At 50.4% G+C, this 14,644-nt stretch overlaps 2 protein-coding genes across 2 annotated transcripts in view; one reads left to right on the top strand and one right to left on the bottom strand.

The window, feature by feature from the left end:
* Window positions 1–765: 765 nt before the first annotated feature.
* Window positions 766–6,496, bottom strand: RPS18 (ribosomal protein S18). The gene is made up of 6 exons (XM_005867941.2): window positions 6,423–6,496; window positions 5,863–5,961; window positions 1,347–1,433; window positions 1,163–1,264; window positions 984–1,075; window positions 766–882 (listed from the first exon to the last, which is right to left on the bottom strand). The coding sequence occupies exons 1-6, from the start codon at window positions 6,423–6,425 to the stop codon at window positions 807–809; spliced, it is 459 nt and encodes a 152-aa protein (XP_005868003.1). The 5' UTR covers window positions 6,426–6,496; the 3' UTR covers window positions 766–806.
* Window positions 6,497–6,601: 105 nt separating this feature from the next.
* Window positions 6,602–14,644, top strand: part of VPS52 (vacuolar protein sorting 52 homolog (S. cerevisiae)) — a 19,532-nt gene continuing 11,489 nt past the window's right edge. Inside the window, exons 1-14 of the mRNA XM_005867942.2 lie at window positions 6,602–6,938; window positions 9,373–9,457; window positions 9,606–9,658; window positions 9,829–9,904; window positions 10,093–10,160; window positions 10,701–10,876; window positions 11,221–11,371; window positions 11,599–11,699; window positions 11,791–11,923; window positions 12,064–12,121; window positions 12,460–12,593; window positions 12,994–13,149; window positions 14,026–14,144; window positions 14,469–14,592. Of these exons, the coding sequence (XP_005868004.1) occupies window positions 6,849–6,938; window positions 9,373–9,457; window positions 9,606–9,658; window positions 9,829–9,904; window positions 10,093–10,160; window positions 10,701–10,876; window positions 11,221–11,371; window positions 11,599–11,699; window positions 11,791–11,923; window positions 12,064–12,121; window positions 12,460–12,593; window positions 12,994–13,149; window positions 14,026–14,144; window positions 14,469–14,592 (1,524 nt within the window). The 5' untranslated portion in view covers window positions 6,602–6,848. The remainder of the gene's footprint in view (window positions 6,939–9,372; window positions 9,458–9,605; window positions 9,659–9,828; window positions 9,905–10,092; window positions 10,161–10,700; window positions 10,877–11,220; window positions 11,372–11,598; window positions 11,700–11,790; window positions 11,924–12,063; window positions 12,122–12,459; window positions 12,594–12,993; window positions 13,150–14,025; window positions 14,145–14,468; window positions 14,593–14,644) is intronic.

Here is a 14,644-nt window from a genome sequence, read left to right as displayed (position 1 = left end):
AGCTGAGCGGCAGTCCCGCCCCTTCCCGGGAGGGGTGTGGCTCCGCGCGTTCCCAGAACCCCGCCCGCGGCCTGGCAGACACCGGAGGGGGACTTTCTGGGGACCGGATTGGACCAGTGAGTGTTGACGTAGATCTTCCTCCCCAACCACGTTACCTCCGGGTGCCGAGACCCTCAATTCCGTATCAAAGAAATTGCACCCCGCCCCGAGTCCCATACTGTAGAAACCTAGGATGGCCAAAACCTGCAAAAACTCACCGGACCTGCAAGACTCCAACTACCTGCACTCCCCAATCCAGCACCAGGGAAAACTGGTTGGGCTCCCCCTACAGGCTGAGTGACTAGTCCCACCTCCTCATACCTTAAGAGGGTGGGAAGGGAGTGACACCATTGCTTAAACCAGGGGTGGGCAAACTTTGACACGAAGGCCACAATGGGTTCTTAAACTGGACCGGAGGGCCGGAACAAAAGCATGGACGGAGTGTTTGTGTGAACTAATATAAATTCAAAGTAAACATCATTACATAAAAGGGTACGGTCTTTTTTTTTTTTTAGTTTTATTCATTTCAAACGGGCCGGATTCTGCCCGCAGGCCATAGTTTGCCCCAAGGCTGGGTCTGGCTTAAACCAAAACCGAGGACTTGTTTGGGTAGCTGGGTGGGGACATCAGTGGAGACTTGGGAAAATGACCAACAGGGTCCTCATGACAGCTAGCATTCCCTGGCAATGTCCCCAGAATTAGCAAGAAAAGTCACAAAGGAAGCCATAGGTGTATAAACTATTTATTAACAGACGAGGCCTACAGACTTATTTCTTCTTGGACACACCCACAGTGCGACCCCGGCGGCCTGTGGTCTTGGTGTGCTGGCCTCGAACACGAAGACTGTAGGTGAGAAAAGAAGGATCACAGGTCATTCACATCACACAAAACACCTGGGAAGAGAAGGCAGCACCAAGGGAAAGGAGACCTCCACCCAGACTCACCCCCAGAAGTGGCGCAGCCCTCTGTGGGCCCGAATTTTCTTCAGCCGCTCCAGGTCTTCACGAAGCTTGTTGTCCAGACCATTGGCCAGGACCTGGGTTCAGAAGAGGGTGAGGGATGCTTAGATTACCCCCGACCTCTGTTGCCCTGCCTTTCTTCAATCTCTCATCTCAATACACACCTGGCTGTATTTCCCGTCCTTCACATCCTTCTGTCTGTTCAAGAACCAGTCTGGAATCTTGTACTGGCGTGGGTTCTGCATAATGGTGATCACACGTTCCACCTGGCAGGCAGGACACAGGTCAGATCCCGATGGCACCATTCCCAGGCAGGCCCAGCCCACAGGCCCCCTTCCTGGTCCTCACCTCGTCCTCTGTGAGCTCTCCTGCCCTCTTGGTGAGGTCGATGTCTGCTTTCCTCAACACCACATGAGCATATCTTCGCCCTACACCCTGAGAGGTTGTGGAATTGGGCTGGAGTTATTTTTTGGTTTCCTTTATTGCCCCAGTTGTTAAAAAAAAAAAGCAAAGTTAGGGCCTGCAACTGTCTAGGGCCGTGGCTGGCAACCTGCGGCTCACGAGCCACATGCGGCTCTTTGGCCCCTCGAGTGTGGCTCTCCCGAAGCCTTAGGAGTACCCTAATTAAGTTAATAACAATGTCCCTACCCCTATAGCTTAAGTTTAAAAAATTTGGCTCTCAAAAGAAATTTCAATTGTTGTACTGTTCATATTTGGCTCTGTTGACTAGTTTGCCGACCACTGGTCTAGTGCTTGCTCACGTGACCTGCACCTCACCCACTTTTCCAGATAAGAAGCTTAATGATTAAGTAGAAAAGAGGAAAATAGTTTTGTTCAGGCGCAGGGCTGGACCAAGAACTTGGGGCAGACATCCCCTGGAAAGCAGGAACGCCTTTCATATTGCCCAGCATGTGCACTTCCTGATAAATGCTGGCTATCAGACAAAGCAGTGGCACAAAGAGCCTGGCACTTGAAGCTGATACAGCTTCAAAGCAGGTCTGTTGGTCAGCAGGCTTGATCAGATAGGGCTGTCAGCTCCTGGAAACTAAAGGTCTTTGGACCAGCAACTGCATAGCCATGATCAGTGTTACGTATTAATTTTAGAGAGGAAGGAAGAGGGAGAAACATCCATTTGTTGTCGCACTTATTTATGCCCTTACAGTTGTTTCTTGTATATATCTTGATGGGGGATTGAACCCACAACCTTGCTGTATTGGGACGCATTCTAATCAACTGAGCTACCTGGCCAGGGCCACAACCATCAGTTTTTAAAGATCACAAACTTGATTCTGTCGGTGCTCAAAGTTGAGCAGGCCCTAGAGAAATTATTGCCCAAATCAAACTTACTGGTGGCATCATATAAACACCAACCAAACAGATCTGAACAGTGAAGGATGGTGACCTGGGTTCAATAGTGCCCCCCACCCAATGTATTTCCACCCAGAATCTCAGAATGTTACATTAGGAATCTTTGAAAATATGGTCAGAATGAGGCTATACTGCATCAGGACACCCCTAAATCCAATGACCCTATCTCACTAAAGGAGAGGACATGTAGACAAACAGGAAAAGCCATGTGATAACTAAGTCAAGAATTTGGAGTGGTGTGGCTGTAAGACAAAGGAATATTGAGGATTGCTGGTGACTACCAGAGGTTAAGAGAGGCAGACAGGATTCCTTGAGCCTACAGAGGGAGCATGCCCTGTGGACATCTTGATCTTGGCTATTTGGTCTACAGAACTGAGACCAGGTTCTGCTGTTTTAAGCCAAATCCGTGGTAACCTGTTACAACAGCCCAAGGAGAGTTGGTATTTCCTCTCTAAGAAAGTGACCTACGGCCCTGGCCAGTGTGGCTCCATTAGTTGGAGCCTAGTCCCGTGTACCAAAGGGTCTCAGGTTCAATTCCCTGTTAGGGCACATGCCCCGGTTGCAGGTTCCATCCCAAGTAGAGGTGTGAATGGGAGGCAACGGATTTGTTTCTCCCTCCCTTATAAAAAAAATAAGCCCTCAGGTGGATTTAATATGTGCAGATAAAATAGTATATGTTTGAGATTTACTTTAAAATATGCGTGGAAAGGGCATAGATGAAACAAGATTTTGTTTTTAGCTAGATGATACAGTAAACACCTCGATTTTATGGACCCTGATTTAATAGACTTCGGATTTAATGGACAAAATTTCCAGTCTGTATGTCATATGTGAAAATGAACACCTATTAATAACCAATATCAACCTATAATTAAAGCAACAAGTTGTTATTCAGTGATTTTTAACAAAATGTAGCAAGTAGGCCATACAGTGGGAAAAACACTAGTAATTTCGCTGACAAACATTACACAGCTACAATTAGTCTACATATTTAAGTCCAAGTTTCACTGCTCATAAACAATGTTCAGGGAATGATTAGCACATAATCACACTGCATTGTATGAGATAATTGGTTCTATTGTCGTGGGACTTTATGCAGCAGTTTTTAATTGATTTTAGAGATAGAGGAAGGGAGGGAGAGATAGAAGTGAGGAGGGCTACTTCCTGCCTGCTCCCTACTGGGATCCAGCCCACACCTGGACATGCCACACCAGCCTGGGCTCTGCAGTGGTTCTAACTCGTGCCAGGACGGGTGTTCCCCAGCCGGTGCATTTGTTTACTCATGGTGACTGCTGAACACACACACTTACTAGACCTATTAAGTATAAACTTAAAATCACAGTAAAACATAAAAAACTGTGAAATTAAAGTGTCCATACCTAATTTTAATTGCACAAACGTTCCTACATAAGTAAAAACAGGTAAACCAGATCCACAGATGCCCCCTTTTCCATCCAGACTACACTACAGGGAACAGTCATGTTTGTAGTCCAAGGGCCTGGACCACACTATAGAAGAGCTAATACTCTGAAAGCATTTAGAGAAGTACTGCTCACAGGGACACTGGCATTTTGGCAGGACAAGTGTTCCTTATACTTCCCAGTCATTAGTAACCCAGATGAGTTATCCCCGATTTAGAGGAAGAACAGAAGACCAGGCAGCCCTAAAGGACACCCATAGCAAAAATCTACAAGCGGAAATAAAAACCCCAGGAAGGGAAAACAGCAGAGAAATTGTGCAGGATCTTTATTACCTCTCAACACCCTCTTCTTGGTATCTTCCATTCCATTCCTCACCCTTCCCGTGATTAACTGTGCTGACCACTTTAGAAGAACCCCTCCCTCCACTCAGGCTGCCTTTCCCCACCCTGGGTTCTTAACAAAAGACCAAGCTTTAGTTCTCTTACCAGAGGAAGAGCTAGCTGCCTTTGCTGGCTCTTCACAAAATTAGCAAAAACCTCATCTATAGAAATAACTTTCCCAATGATAAGCAGGCCATCAGGACCCCTAGAGAGACTTCATTCAGTACCTGAAACTGCCTCGGTGGTGCTGTTCTTTGTAAATATATTTTTATTGATTCCAGAGAGGGAGAGGGAGAAACATCAACCATAGATTGGCTGCCTCCTCACGCCTCCTACTGGGGATCAAGCATGTGCCCTGACCTGGAATCAGACCTCCTGGTTCGTGGGCCCTCGCTCAACCAGTGAGCCAAAACCGGCCTGGAGGGTTGTTTTAAGTTGACAAGTTATAACATATATTTAACTAATGAGTACAAAACCAACTAATTTTGAAGAGGCAGTTTAACAGAAGCACCCCATTAACCACAGCCACCCTTTACCATTTCATTTGTCTCATTACAACCCTTCGAAAAGGAACTTCTGTACTTTACACTGCCTTACTAGTTCCCCACAACAGAAGCAACCTTCTTACAAAGGATAAGTTGTGCTCCCTGCAGTACAGCGTTAAGAACCAAGGGAATTTGATGAACCTAGGATTTTAGTTTTAAACTCATCAGTTTCCTTTAAAATTCTCTGAAACCAGGCAAAAGCATCCCTGATAACATCCCCGCCCTAATACTGCTTGAGCACCTATCACACAAGCTGGGAACTGTGAGGAGACAGGACTAGCTCCAACCCTGGAGGGTGCACATCCTGGTGGGAAAAGAAGTCATTCAGCCATCTCCACACTAACCACAAGTACTCCAGAGAACAAAAACAGAACGGAAACATGCCCCCTTTGGCTCCAAGAGTTCATTCGTTTGGTGGAGAGAGATACCCAAGCTTGCATTCACCAACTTATTTCACGCAACCAGCCAAGTACTGGTTCCCGCTTCAGCAACCCTGGAGGGTGCACATCCTGGTGGGAAAAGAAGTCATTCAGCCATCTCCACACTAACCACAAGTACTCCAGAGAACAAAAACAGAACGGAAACATGCCCCGCTTTGGCTCCAAGAGTTCATTCGTTTGGTGAAGAGAGATACCCAAGCTTGCACTCACCAACTTATTTCACGCAACCAGCCAAGTACTGGACAGAGGCAATGACTTTCACCTCTGGAAACGTGAGGAAACATCCTGCTCATGATGTAGTGACATCCCTCCCAACTGTTCCTTCACGCTTGGGATCTGTTGGCACGTCTACCCACCCAAGATGCACAATTATCTGACTTACGGGGCATATAAATGTCACAGGAAGGGCTGCTGTTATGATGCACTGAGGGAAGGAGGCACAAACCAAACCCAGGATGACCGCCAGATGAGGGCTGAGGACCCAGGAAAATCCTGGCGAACTCATGTAGACAAACCCACTCCCCACCCCCAAGGGAACTGTTCCGGCCTGACCTGACTTTACCTTCCGGGTGCACGTGGAAAGGGGCGCAGGGTTCCCCAGCAGCTGAGGTGACCTGGTTGGGGCCTGTTTCCTCACCTTGCCTCACTTACAGCTCAGGTCTTAACCACCTCAGCCTCGTTTACAGTCTCCACTCCTCGCCCTCCTTTACCTTAATTGCAGTGATGGCAAAGGCTATTTTCCGCCGCCCATCGATATTGGTGTTGAGTACTCGCAAAATGTGCTGGAACTTCTCAGGAATCACTAGAGACTGGCAGAGATTGGGGGAGAAAGCAGACACCGTGAACTAGCAAATCACAACCTGACAGGAACGTTAAACTCGTCACACAGGGAGCCAGGTGCCCCCGCGGGTTTCCACCAACTGCAAACTCCTTAGCCTGCGGACACAGGAACGGGAAGTGTTGGGGTTGGGGCAATGCAACCTCTGGGAGAGGACAAACCTCCTGCCTGTCTGCAAGGCACAGAGTGCGGAGGCAGCGGTCCCCCCGCACGCCCAAGCCTTTCGCTGCTTTCGAGCGCCCGGGGAGCGACTCTTCCTCCGGCCCCACTGCCCAGAAACGGAAGTCTCTAGTCGTTCCTTCCCAGGGCGCGATCCAAAGTTCCACACAGAAAGTTGCAGGCCCCTAAAGCGGGGCGTTTTCGGCTCCCTGATAGCAGACCTTCCCTGCCCGGTCCGATGTCGCCGGATCCCCGGACGGATTCGAGTCTTACCATGGCGGCAGCGGCGTGCAGGCCTCCTGTGGAAAAGAAAGCGGAAGTTACGTAATAGTCTTATATAGCGAGCGGGCGGAAGGGGCGGGGTTATCTTGGTGTAGCTTCCGGAAACGGCTTGTGCCGGCGTCCACTGGACTTCAGAGAGTCTGAATTAGCTGCTACAACTTCCGGCGTGCTCTCTTCACAGCTCGTAGCGTTCTGGGGGGTGAGAGCCGCGAAGGTTCCGGGTGAGGTTGTGCCGAGACGTGCGCTTCCCACTCGTCCCCGGTGGAGTGGTTGGCGCTCCCAGGGAAGGCTGGACTGGCACACTGAGCGCTAGTACCTGGGGACGGTTTCGCGCTGTGCCACGCGCTCGGGACGTGTAATTCCACTCGGGAGGACGGGCTTGCGCGACTGACAGCTGCCGGAAGTGAGGCTGCGCGAATGGCCGCCGCTGCCACCATGGCGGCCGCTGCCCGGGAGCTGGTGTTGCGGGCCGGGGCCTCAGACATGGAGGAGGAGGAGGGCCCGCTGGTGAGAACGCAGGGCTTTTTCTCCTCCGGAGTCGCGTTCTGTCGTGCTCGCGTCCAAAAGGCCCGGTCTGGGTTTCGGTTCGGGTGGGAGCTCGGCGGCGGCCAGAGAGGCGCTCCGCAGCCCTCCCTGGAGTCGGACCCGAGCCTGAGCAGGGACCAGAATGGTCGACTCCAATTACCGGGGCACAATTCCAATGAACCTCCAGATTTGGGGGCAGAATGTAGAGGCAGTGCTGTCTGAAGGTTAAGATTGTGGCCTCGGGGCAGATTGCCTGTGTTTTAGTCCCAGCTCTGCTGCTCACGCTGCGTGTCCTTGGGCAAGTTAGCTACCTCTCCTGCCCTCACTTTCTATACCTGTAAGGTGAAGGAAATAATAAGACATACTGTGACAGGCGAGATTCCAGGGCAGGAATAGGGGAAACTGAGGCAGAAACATTAGGACAAGGCCAAACAGTGTGAGTAATTTGCAACTGGCCTGCAAATAAACAACTATCTCCCCAGCCACGGACTCTCCTAATGGATGCAGAAAGCGAGGCGGAAAGCAGAAAGGAAAAAAGGGCACTTTTACGCCCTAAGCAGAGAAGCAAGCAGTCTCAGGGCCCCGCAAGATAAAGTTGCCAGGATTCTGGGAAGCCCACAACAAGAAAACCTTGAGGCTTAACCTGAGCCAAGATATCAGCAAAAGATTCTTTTGAAACCTACAGACAGGAGGAGGGCATATTACTCCTCGAACCTGCTCCAGACACTCGCTTTTCCGGGTTAGCCGGGAAAGCCCATCTGTGCTCCCAGCCGGATGAGATGGATTTGCTTGCTTTGCTTTCTCAATAAAGGTGCATGCTTTAAATGCTTTAATAAATTGGCTGTTCACAGCACAGCCAAGGTCTTCGTATAGATTCATTTATATGAGAAGACAAGGATCAAGGTTGGGGACAGCCCTCTCCCACTAGTTCAGGGGCCTCTCCTGTCTGGTAACCCCTCTCTGGTGTCGGTGAGAGGCGCCTATAACACTACAATATAGGTTGTTGGTTAGATCAGTGAGTATATTTAAGATGGCACCTGGCATGCAGGTGAACACTGTTAGCTGACATTTCTAGAAAGACTGGAGCTGCCCGGAGCGATTGTGATAGAACACCTAAAATAGCAGAAGTCTGGGCTCCTAAATTCAACTGCAAGTTCTGCTCTGTTCTCTGCAACTCCTAATTGTCCTCGTCCATTCTCTGTGGATTGCCTGGCTCCTTGTCATATTCCCTGCCCATCAGCCCCAACTCATAGATCGGGTACAATGTGAGACTCTTGGAATTTTTCACTCAGTACCTATGGCTGCCCAGTTACAGTTCCTCCCTCCTCCTTGAAGGATTAGGGATTATTCCATTATATACATATAATTATATACATAAAGGGATTATTCCATTATATATATATATGTATATATGTGTGTGTATGTGTATATATATATATGTGTATATATATTTGGCTGCCTCCTGCACACCCCCTACTGGGGATTGAGCCCACAACAGGGCATGTGCCCTGACTGGGAATTGAACCACGACCTCCTGGTTCATGGGTCGACTGTTTGTTAATATGACAAAAATGAGCCTCTGACAGGTAGTTATATTAAAAATGGGGCAGTGTTTGTTGGTTCAATGGCTGGAGAGAAGTAGTCATTGGTTATAAAGTTTCAGTTTTGCAAGATGAGTAAGTCCTAGAGATCTACTGTACAGCATAGGGCCTATAGTAGACAATATTAAAAGATTGCTAAGAGAGTAGATCTTATTTTGGGTATTCTTATCACAAAAATAATAATAATAATAAAGAGGACAAGAGGAGCCCTGACCGGTTTGGCTCAGTGGATAGAGCGTCGGCCTGTGGACTGAAGGGTCCCAGGTTCGATTCCGGTCAAGGGCATGTACCTTGGTTGCAGGCACATCCCCTCTCTGTGAAAAATCAATAAAGTATTAAAAAAAAAAAAAAAGAAAAGAAAACATTGATATGAGAGAGACACATTGATTGGTTGCCTCCCACATGTGCCCCAAGTGGGGCTGGGGATCGAGCCTGTAATCGAGGTATGTGCTTTTATTTTTTTTTTTTAATGTTTTTATATATTTCAGAGAGAGGAAGGGAGAGGGAGAGAGAAATAAAAACATGCATGATGAAAGAGAATCATTGATCCCCTGCCTCCTGCACACCCACTGCTGGGTATCTAGCCTGCATCCTGGACTGGGAATCAAATCATGACCTCCTGGTTCATAGATCAGCGCTCAACACTGAGCCACACCAGCCAGGCGAGGTATGTGCTCTTGACTGGAATTGAATCCAGGACCCTTCAGTCCTCGGGCCGACACTCTATCCACTGAGCCAAACCGGTTAGGGCTCCGTCTTCCCTTTTTCTTCCCTTTTTCCCCTGTATCCTTTCTCATTAACTTATCCCTCTCCAGGGGGGTGGCCCTGATCTGCAGGAGCCGTTGCAGCTTGGAGTGTTGGACATCACCTCTGATGAATTTATCCTGGATGAAGTGGATGGTGAGTGATGGCCCGGGGTGGATGCAGAGTGCCTGTAATCTGAGAGGCATGGGGGCTGGAAGTAACAAGGCAGGGATTGGTGTGCAGATGTTCACTGTGGGGAGAGGGAGCTGTGAACTGAACCTTTATAATAAACTTTTATTTCCAGTTCACATTCAGGCAAATCTGGAGGATGAGTTAGTAAAGGAAGCTCTTAAAACGGTGAGGCTTTCTGCTATACTAACCTGCCCTCCCCTACACCTACCCTCCCCTTGAAGGAAACAGTCTTTTGTGCTTAATATCCTGGTGTCTTACCCTCTAATCCTCTGTTGATTCTGTTCAGTGTCCCCTCGCTGTGACTTCCTTTTGAACTGTAATGTCTGTTCTCCCAGGGTGTGGACATCCGTCACTATTCAAAACAGGTTGAGCTGGAGCTACAACAGATTGAGCAGAAGTCCATTCGGGATTGTATCCTCCAGCAGAGGAAAGGGGGGTGTTATTAAAATGGGGGTTTGTGGAGCGTGGTGCAGACAGCCTGGCTGGGGGTGACCTATTCTCTCTCAGGGTTCTGTCACCTCGGGGAGGAACTGGAGAGGCCCTGCAGGCCTGCGGATCTCCATCCTCACAGAGAGGCCCCTTGACTTTCTGTGGGTCAGATATCCAAGAGAGTGAGAACATAGCATCACTACACAACCAGATCACAGCCTGCGATGCTGTCCTCGAGGTTCGTAGCCATGACCTGTAACCCCTGAAATAACCTTGAACCACATCGTGGTCTTTGGTGCCATTCTTATTCTTCTTCTTCTTCTTATTTTATTAATCCTCACCCAAGGATATTTTTCCATTGGTTTTTAGAGAGAGTGGAAGGGAGAGGGAGAGACAGAGAGAAACATCAATGTGAGAGAGACACATCGATTGGTTGCCTCCTGCACGCATCCCGACCAGGGCTGGGGCACCTGCAACCAAGGTATGTGCCCTTGACCGGAATCGAACCAGGACCCTTCAGTCCACAGGCCGCCGCTCTATCCACTGAGCCTAACCGGCCAGGGGGGGACAAAGCCACTTGCAATATGACCTCAGCAGCCTTTTTTGTTGTTATTGCCATAACTGATGTTATTTGCCAGTCACCTTTGGGGTACCTCTTCCCTCATCACCTGCTACCCTCATGGGCTGATTGATACTGGAGAGTCACCAATGCACTGAGGTGGCCCACTGTCCCCTGCCAGCCTGTGGCGCTCCAGCAGCATCTTCTGCCTTTTCCCAGCGCATGGAGCAGATGTTGGGAGCGTTTCAGAGTGACCTCAGCTCCATCAGCTCGGAGATCCGGACACTGCAGGAACAGTCAGGAGCCATGAACATTCGGCTTCGAAACCGCCAGGCAGTTCGAGGGAAACTTGGGGAGCTTGTCGATGGTCTGGTAGTGCCCACTGCTCTGGTCACGTGAGTTACTAGTTTGAAGGGTGTTTATAGCAGGCAGGTGGGCTGGGCTGACCTAACCTACCTAACACATGGGATTCTTGGCTTCAGGTCACCAAGTGCCTTCCAGAAGTTGGTGGTTGGGTCGACAGCCCTTCTAACCTTGGTGCATGCTTTAGGCATCAAAGACTAGGAGTCATCCAGGGTCAGGGGTGTAGTGAGGGCCCAAGAACAGAAAACTGTACGTAAACCCTGACTACGATACAGTAAGAGGGAAAGGAGAGAGGTTGGATGTCAAGGATATGATTCGGAGTCTAGGGATGTCTGGGTCTCCCTCCCAACCCATCCCACCCCTTCCTGCTACCTAGGGCAATTCTGGAGGCGCCGGTGACAGAACCCAGATTCCTGGAACAGCTGCAGGAACTGGATGCCAAGGCAGCTGCAGTCCGAGAGCAGGAGGCTAGAGGCACAGCGGCCTGTGCTGACGTCAGGGGTGTGCTCGACCGGCTCCGGGTCAAGGTGAGGGCTGGGGGGATAGCCCAGAGACTAGAACCGGCCTCCCTATGCCTTCCCCCGCCTTCCCTGCCAGAGCTCATGCTCACATCCCTGGGTTCCCCTGAGGATCTTAAAAAACAGGGCTGTTCTCCACCCTTCCTCCTCCTCTGCTTAACATTTGTCACTTCCCTCAGTGCTCCCAACAGGAAGGAGGCTGCAGCTTCATGCCCTGTTTGGTCCCCCATATCTAGGCAGTGACGAAGATCCGAGAGTTCATCCTTCAGAAGATTTATTCCTTCAGAAAACCAATGACCAACTATCAGATCCCCCAGACGGCCCTGCTGAAGTACAGGTCACCATGGGAGGATGGCCTCGGAGCCTTGGGCAGCCACGTGTGGTGTCCTTGGGCAGGCGGGGACACTGACGGTCCCTGGTCCCTCCAGGTTCTTCTATCAGTTCCTGCTGGGCAATGAAAGAGCAACAGCCAAGGAGATCCGGGACGAATATGTGGAGACGCTGAGCAAGATCTACCTGTCTTACTACCGCTCCTACCTGGGGCGGCTCATGAAGGTGCAGGTGAGGCCACGGAGGGAGAAACATTCCTGGCGCCTGGGCTGGGAAGAAGGGCCACCTGGACAAGGGGGGGCAATGGAAAACAAATGTGTTATGGTTCTGAGGGCAGAAATGGTTACCAGTTCTGTTCCTTTTTTCTCCAGTACGAGGAAGTCGCTGAGAAGGATGACCTAATGGGCGTGGAAGATACAGCAAAGAAAGATATCCTAGAGCTGACCCTGGGCTCGGCCTGAGAGCCGGGGGCTTCTGGCTCTAGCCCCCAAGGCGCTGCTGCTTCCCTTTTTCTGTGGGACCTAAACCTTTGAGAATGTGCTGGAGGCTGTGGCCATCCTTCCCAGAAAAAAGTCATTGTGATACTTAGTTCTGCATATGATGTCGGGGTGTAGAGGTCTCCTGAAGGCACTCACAGATGTCAGGTGAAGGGGCCACTGGTTCTGGGAGAGGGGCCTCTAGATTGTCGGCCCTGTAGGCCCCGGGGGTACTGAGTCTGCTTTTCTATCACGGCTGTGATCTTATTTTCCCTGACTCTGACCCTTCACGATTCTTTTCAAAGCCATCCCTGCGAAGCAGAAACACCATCTTCACCCTGGGGACCCGCGGCTCTGTCATCTCCCCGACTGAGCTGGAGGCCCCCATCCTGGTGCCCCACACCGCCCAGCGGGGAGAACAGAGGGTAGGAGGAAGAGCAAGCTGCAGTCGTGAGGGGGTGCCGAGAGGCTGGCTGGGGCTGGGTGGGAAGGTCAGAGCTTCTGTCAACCCCTGGGACCTAGGAGTGGCCTCTCCCAGTCTCCCTAGCATACTGTGATTCCAAGAGGCTGGGACCATGACTTAGGGCACAGGGGGGAAGAGACCTGTCCTGAGGCAGCTGTGGAGGTATTTGCAGGAGTAGCCACAGCAGTGAGGGGTGGGCTGTTCTCTCGTACCCCTTCCCCCCTTCAGTACCTACCTATTCAGGTGAGATGAGAAGGGTCTCCTGAGCTCTCAGTGCCCAGGTTTACTGATTTCCCAGCCACCTCTACAGGGAGTCAGTGTTGGGGTTCATCTCTGTCTCTCTCTTTACCCTCCCATCCTAGTATCCGTTTGAGGCCCTCTTTCGCAGCCAGCACTACGCCCTCCTAGACAATTCCTGCCGGGAATATCTTTTCATCTGTGAATTCTTTGTTGTGTCTGGCACGGCTGCACACGACCTCTTCCATGCTGTCATGGGCCGCACGCTCAGCATGACCCTGGTAAGACCCCCTACCCTAGCTCCTGTATCCTCAGTCCTTATCCGCAACATTGGAGGGTCATGGCTCTGGTGGTAATGAAACCAGGACCCCTCATACTAAAGCATCTAAGCCTTGCCGGCCGGTGTGGCTCATTAATTGAGCATTGACCTCTGAACCAGGAGGTCATGGTTCGATCACCAGTCAGGGCATATGTCCGGGTTGCGGGCTCAATCCTCGATAGGGGGCGTGTAGGAGGCAGCCGGGCAATTATTCTCTCTCATTGATGTTTCTCTCTGTCTCTCCCTCTCTAAAACCAATAAAAATATATTTTGAAAAATAGAAATAGGGGGGTAATGTAGGGATAAGGACACATGTAATAACTTAATCAATAGAGAAATTTTAAAAAATAGAAATAGTGCTCACTTCAGTAGCACATATACTAAAACTGGAATGATACAGAGAAGATTAGCATGGTCCCTGCGCAAGGATGACATGCAAATTCTTGAAGCGTTCCATATTTAAAAAAACACACACCACAAAACAAAAATAAATGAAAATGAAACATCTAAGCCTTGTACTCACAGCATGACTTCCCTACAAAACTCTTAAAGCTTGGGGTCCCCAAGGCTACCCGCTACGGCTGATGCACACCCAGGCAGTAGCTGAGGGACCCGTAAACCTCAGTACTCAGCCCTGAATTCTATACTAGGCTCGTGATCATAGACCCTGTGAGCAAGGCAGCGGACAGAGCCGGGCGAGGGGCATTGCCCTTTTCGATTTCCCTCCCTCCCTCCCTCCCAGGGCTGCATCCCATAGGAGCACATGTATTTGTCTCTGGCCACTGGGAAGGACAAAGTAACGTGCTCTTTCAGTCCTCTGCCTGTTGTTAAATCACAGAAGCACCTGGAGTCCTATCTCGCTGACTGCTACGATGCCATTGCTGTTTTTCTCTGTATACACATCGTCCTCCGATTCCGCAACATCGCCACGAAGAGGGATGTTCCCGCCCTGGACAGGTCACTGAGTTCTGGTCCTTGAAGCCCTGCTGGCCTTGAACTCTTGGTCTTACAGAACCCTGCCCTTAGGCTCCTAGTGACTTGATACCAGTGACCCTAATCCCATTCACCTGCCAGGAGGCAGCACTCCTGGTCTGACTCACCTTTCATACCCAGTCCTACCAGCACCAACCACCAGCTGTTAACCTGCAAGATGCCCCAGAATGGGACGGGTTTTCCTCACACACCCTAACACAAACCCCACTCCTCCCCCACCATTCGCCCCACCCCCACCGACCCTGACATTCCTGGCCAGCTGATGGCTGATTCTGGTTACGCCCACAGGTACTGGGAACAGGTGCTTGCCTTGCTGTGGCCACGGTTTGAGCTGATACTGGAGATGAATGTCCAGAGTGTCCGAAGCACTGACCCTCAGCGCCTTGGGGGACTGGATACTCGGCCCCACTATGTGAGGGAGGGCAAGGGTAGCAGAGGTTCCTGAAAGGCAGGGCTCTAAACTT

This window comes from Myotis brandtii, unplaced genomic scaffold (assembly GCF_000412655.1).
Source record: "Myotis brandtii unplaced genomic scaffold, ASM41265v1 scaffold2561, whole genome shotgun sequence".
Taxonomy (NCBI): Eukaryota; Metazoa; Chordata; class Mammalia; order Chiroptera; family Vespertilionidae; genus Myotis; species Myotis brandtii.
This window is presented reverse-complemented; position numbering and strand designations above follow the sequence as displayed.

What these genes read in the sequence shown, in the direction of transcription:
- RPS18 (XM_005867941.2), bottom strand. An exon ending in TTGCCATCACTGCAATTAAG is followed by an intron (nt 1,434 to 5,862) that starts GTAAAGGAGGGC and finishes ACAACCTCTCAG; the next exon opens with GGTGTAGGGCGAAGATATGC. An exon ending in AGGACGGGAAATACAGCCAG is followed by an intron (nt 1,076 to 1,162) that starts GTGTGTATTGAG and finishes TTCTGAACCCAG; the next exon opens with GTCCTGGCCAATGGTCTGGA.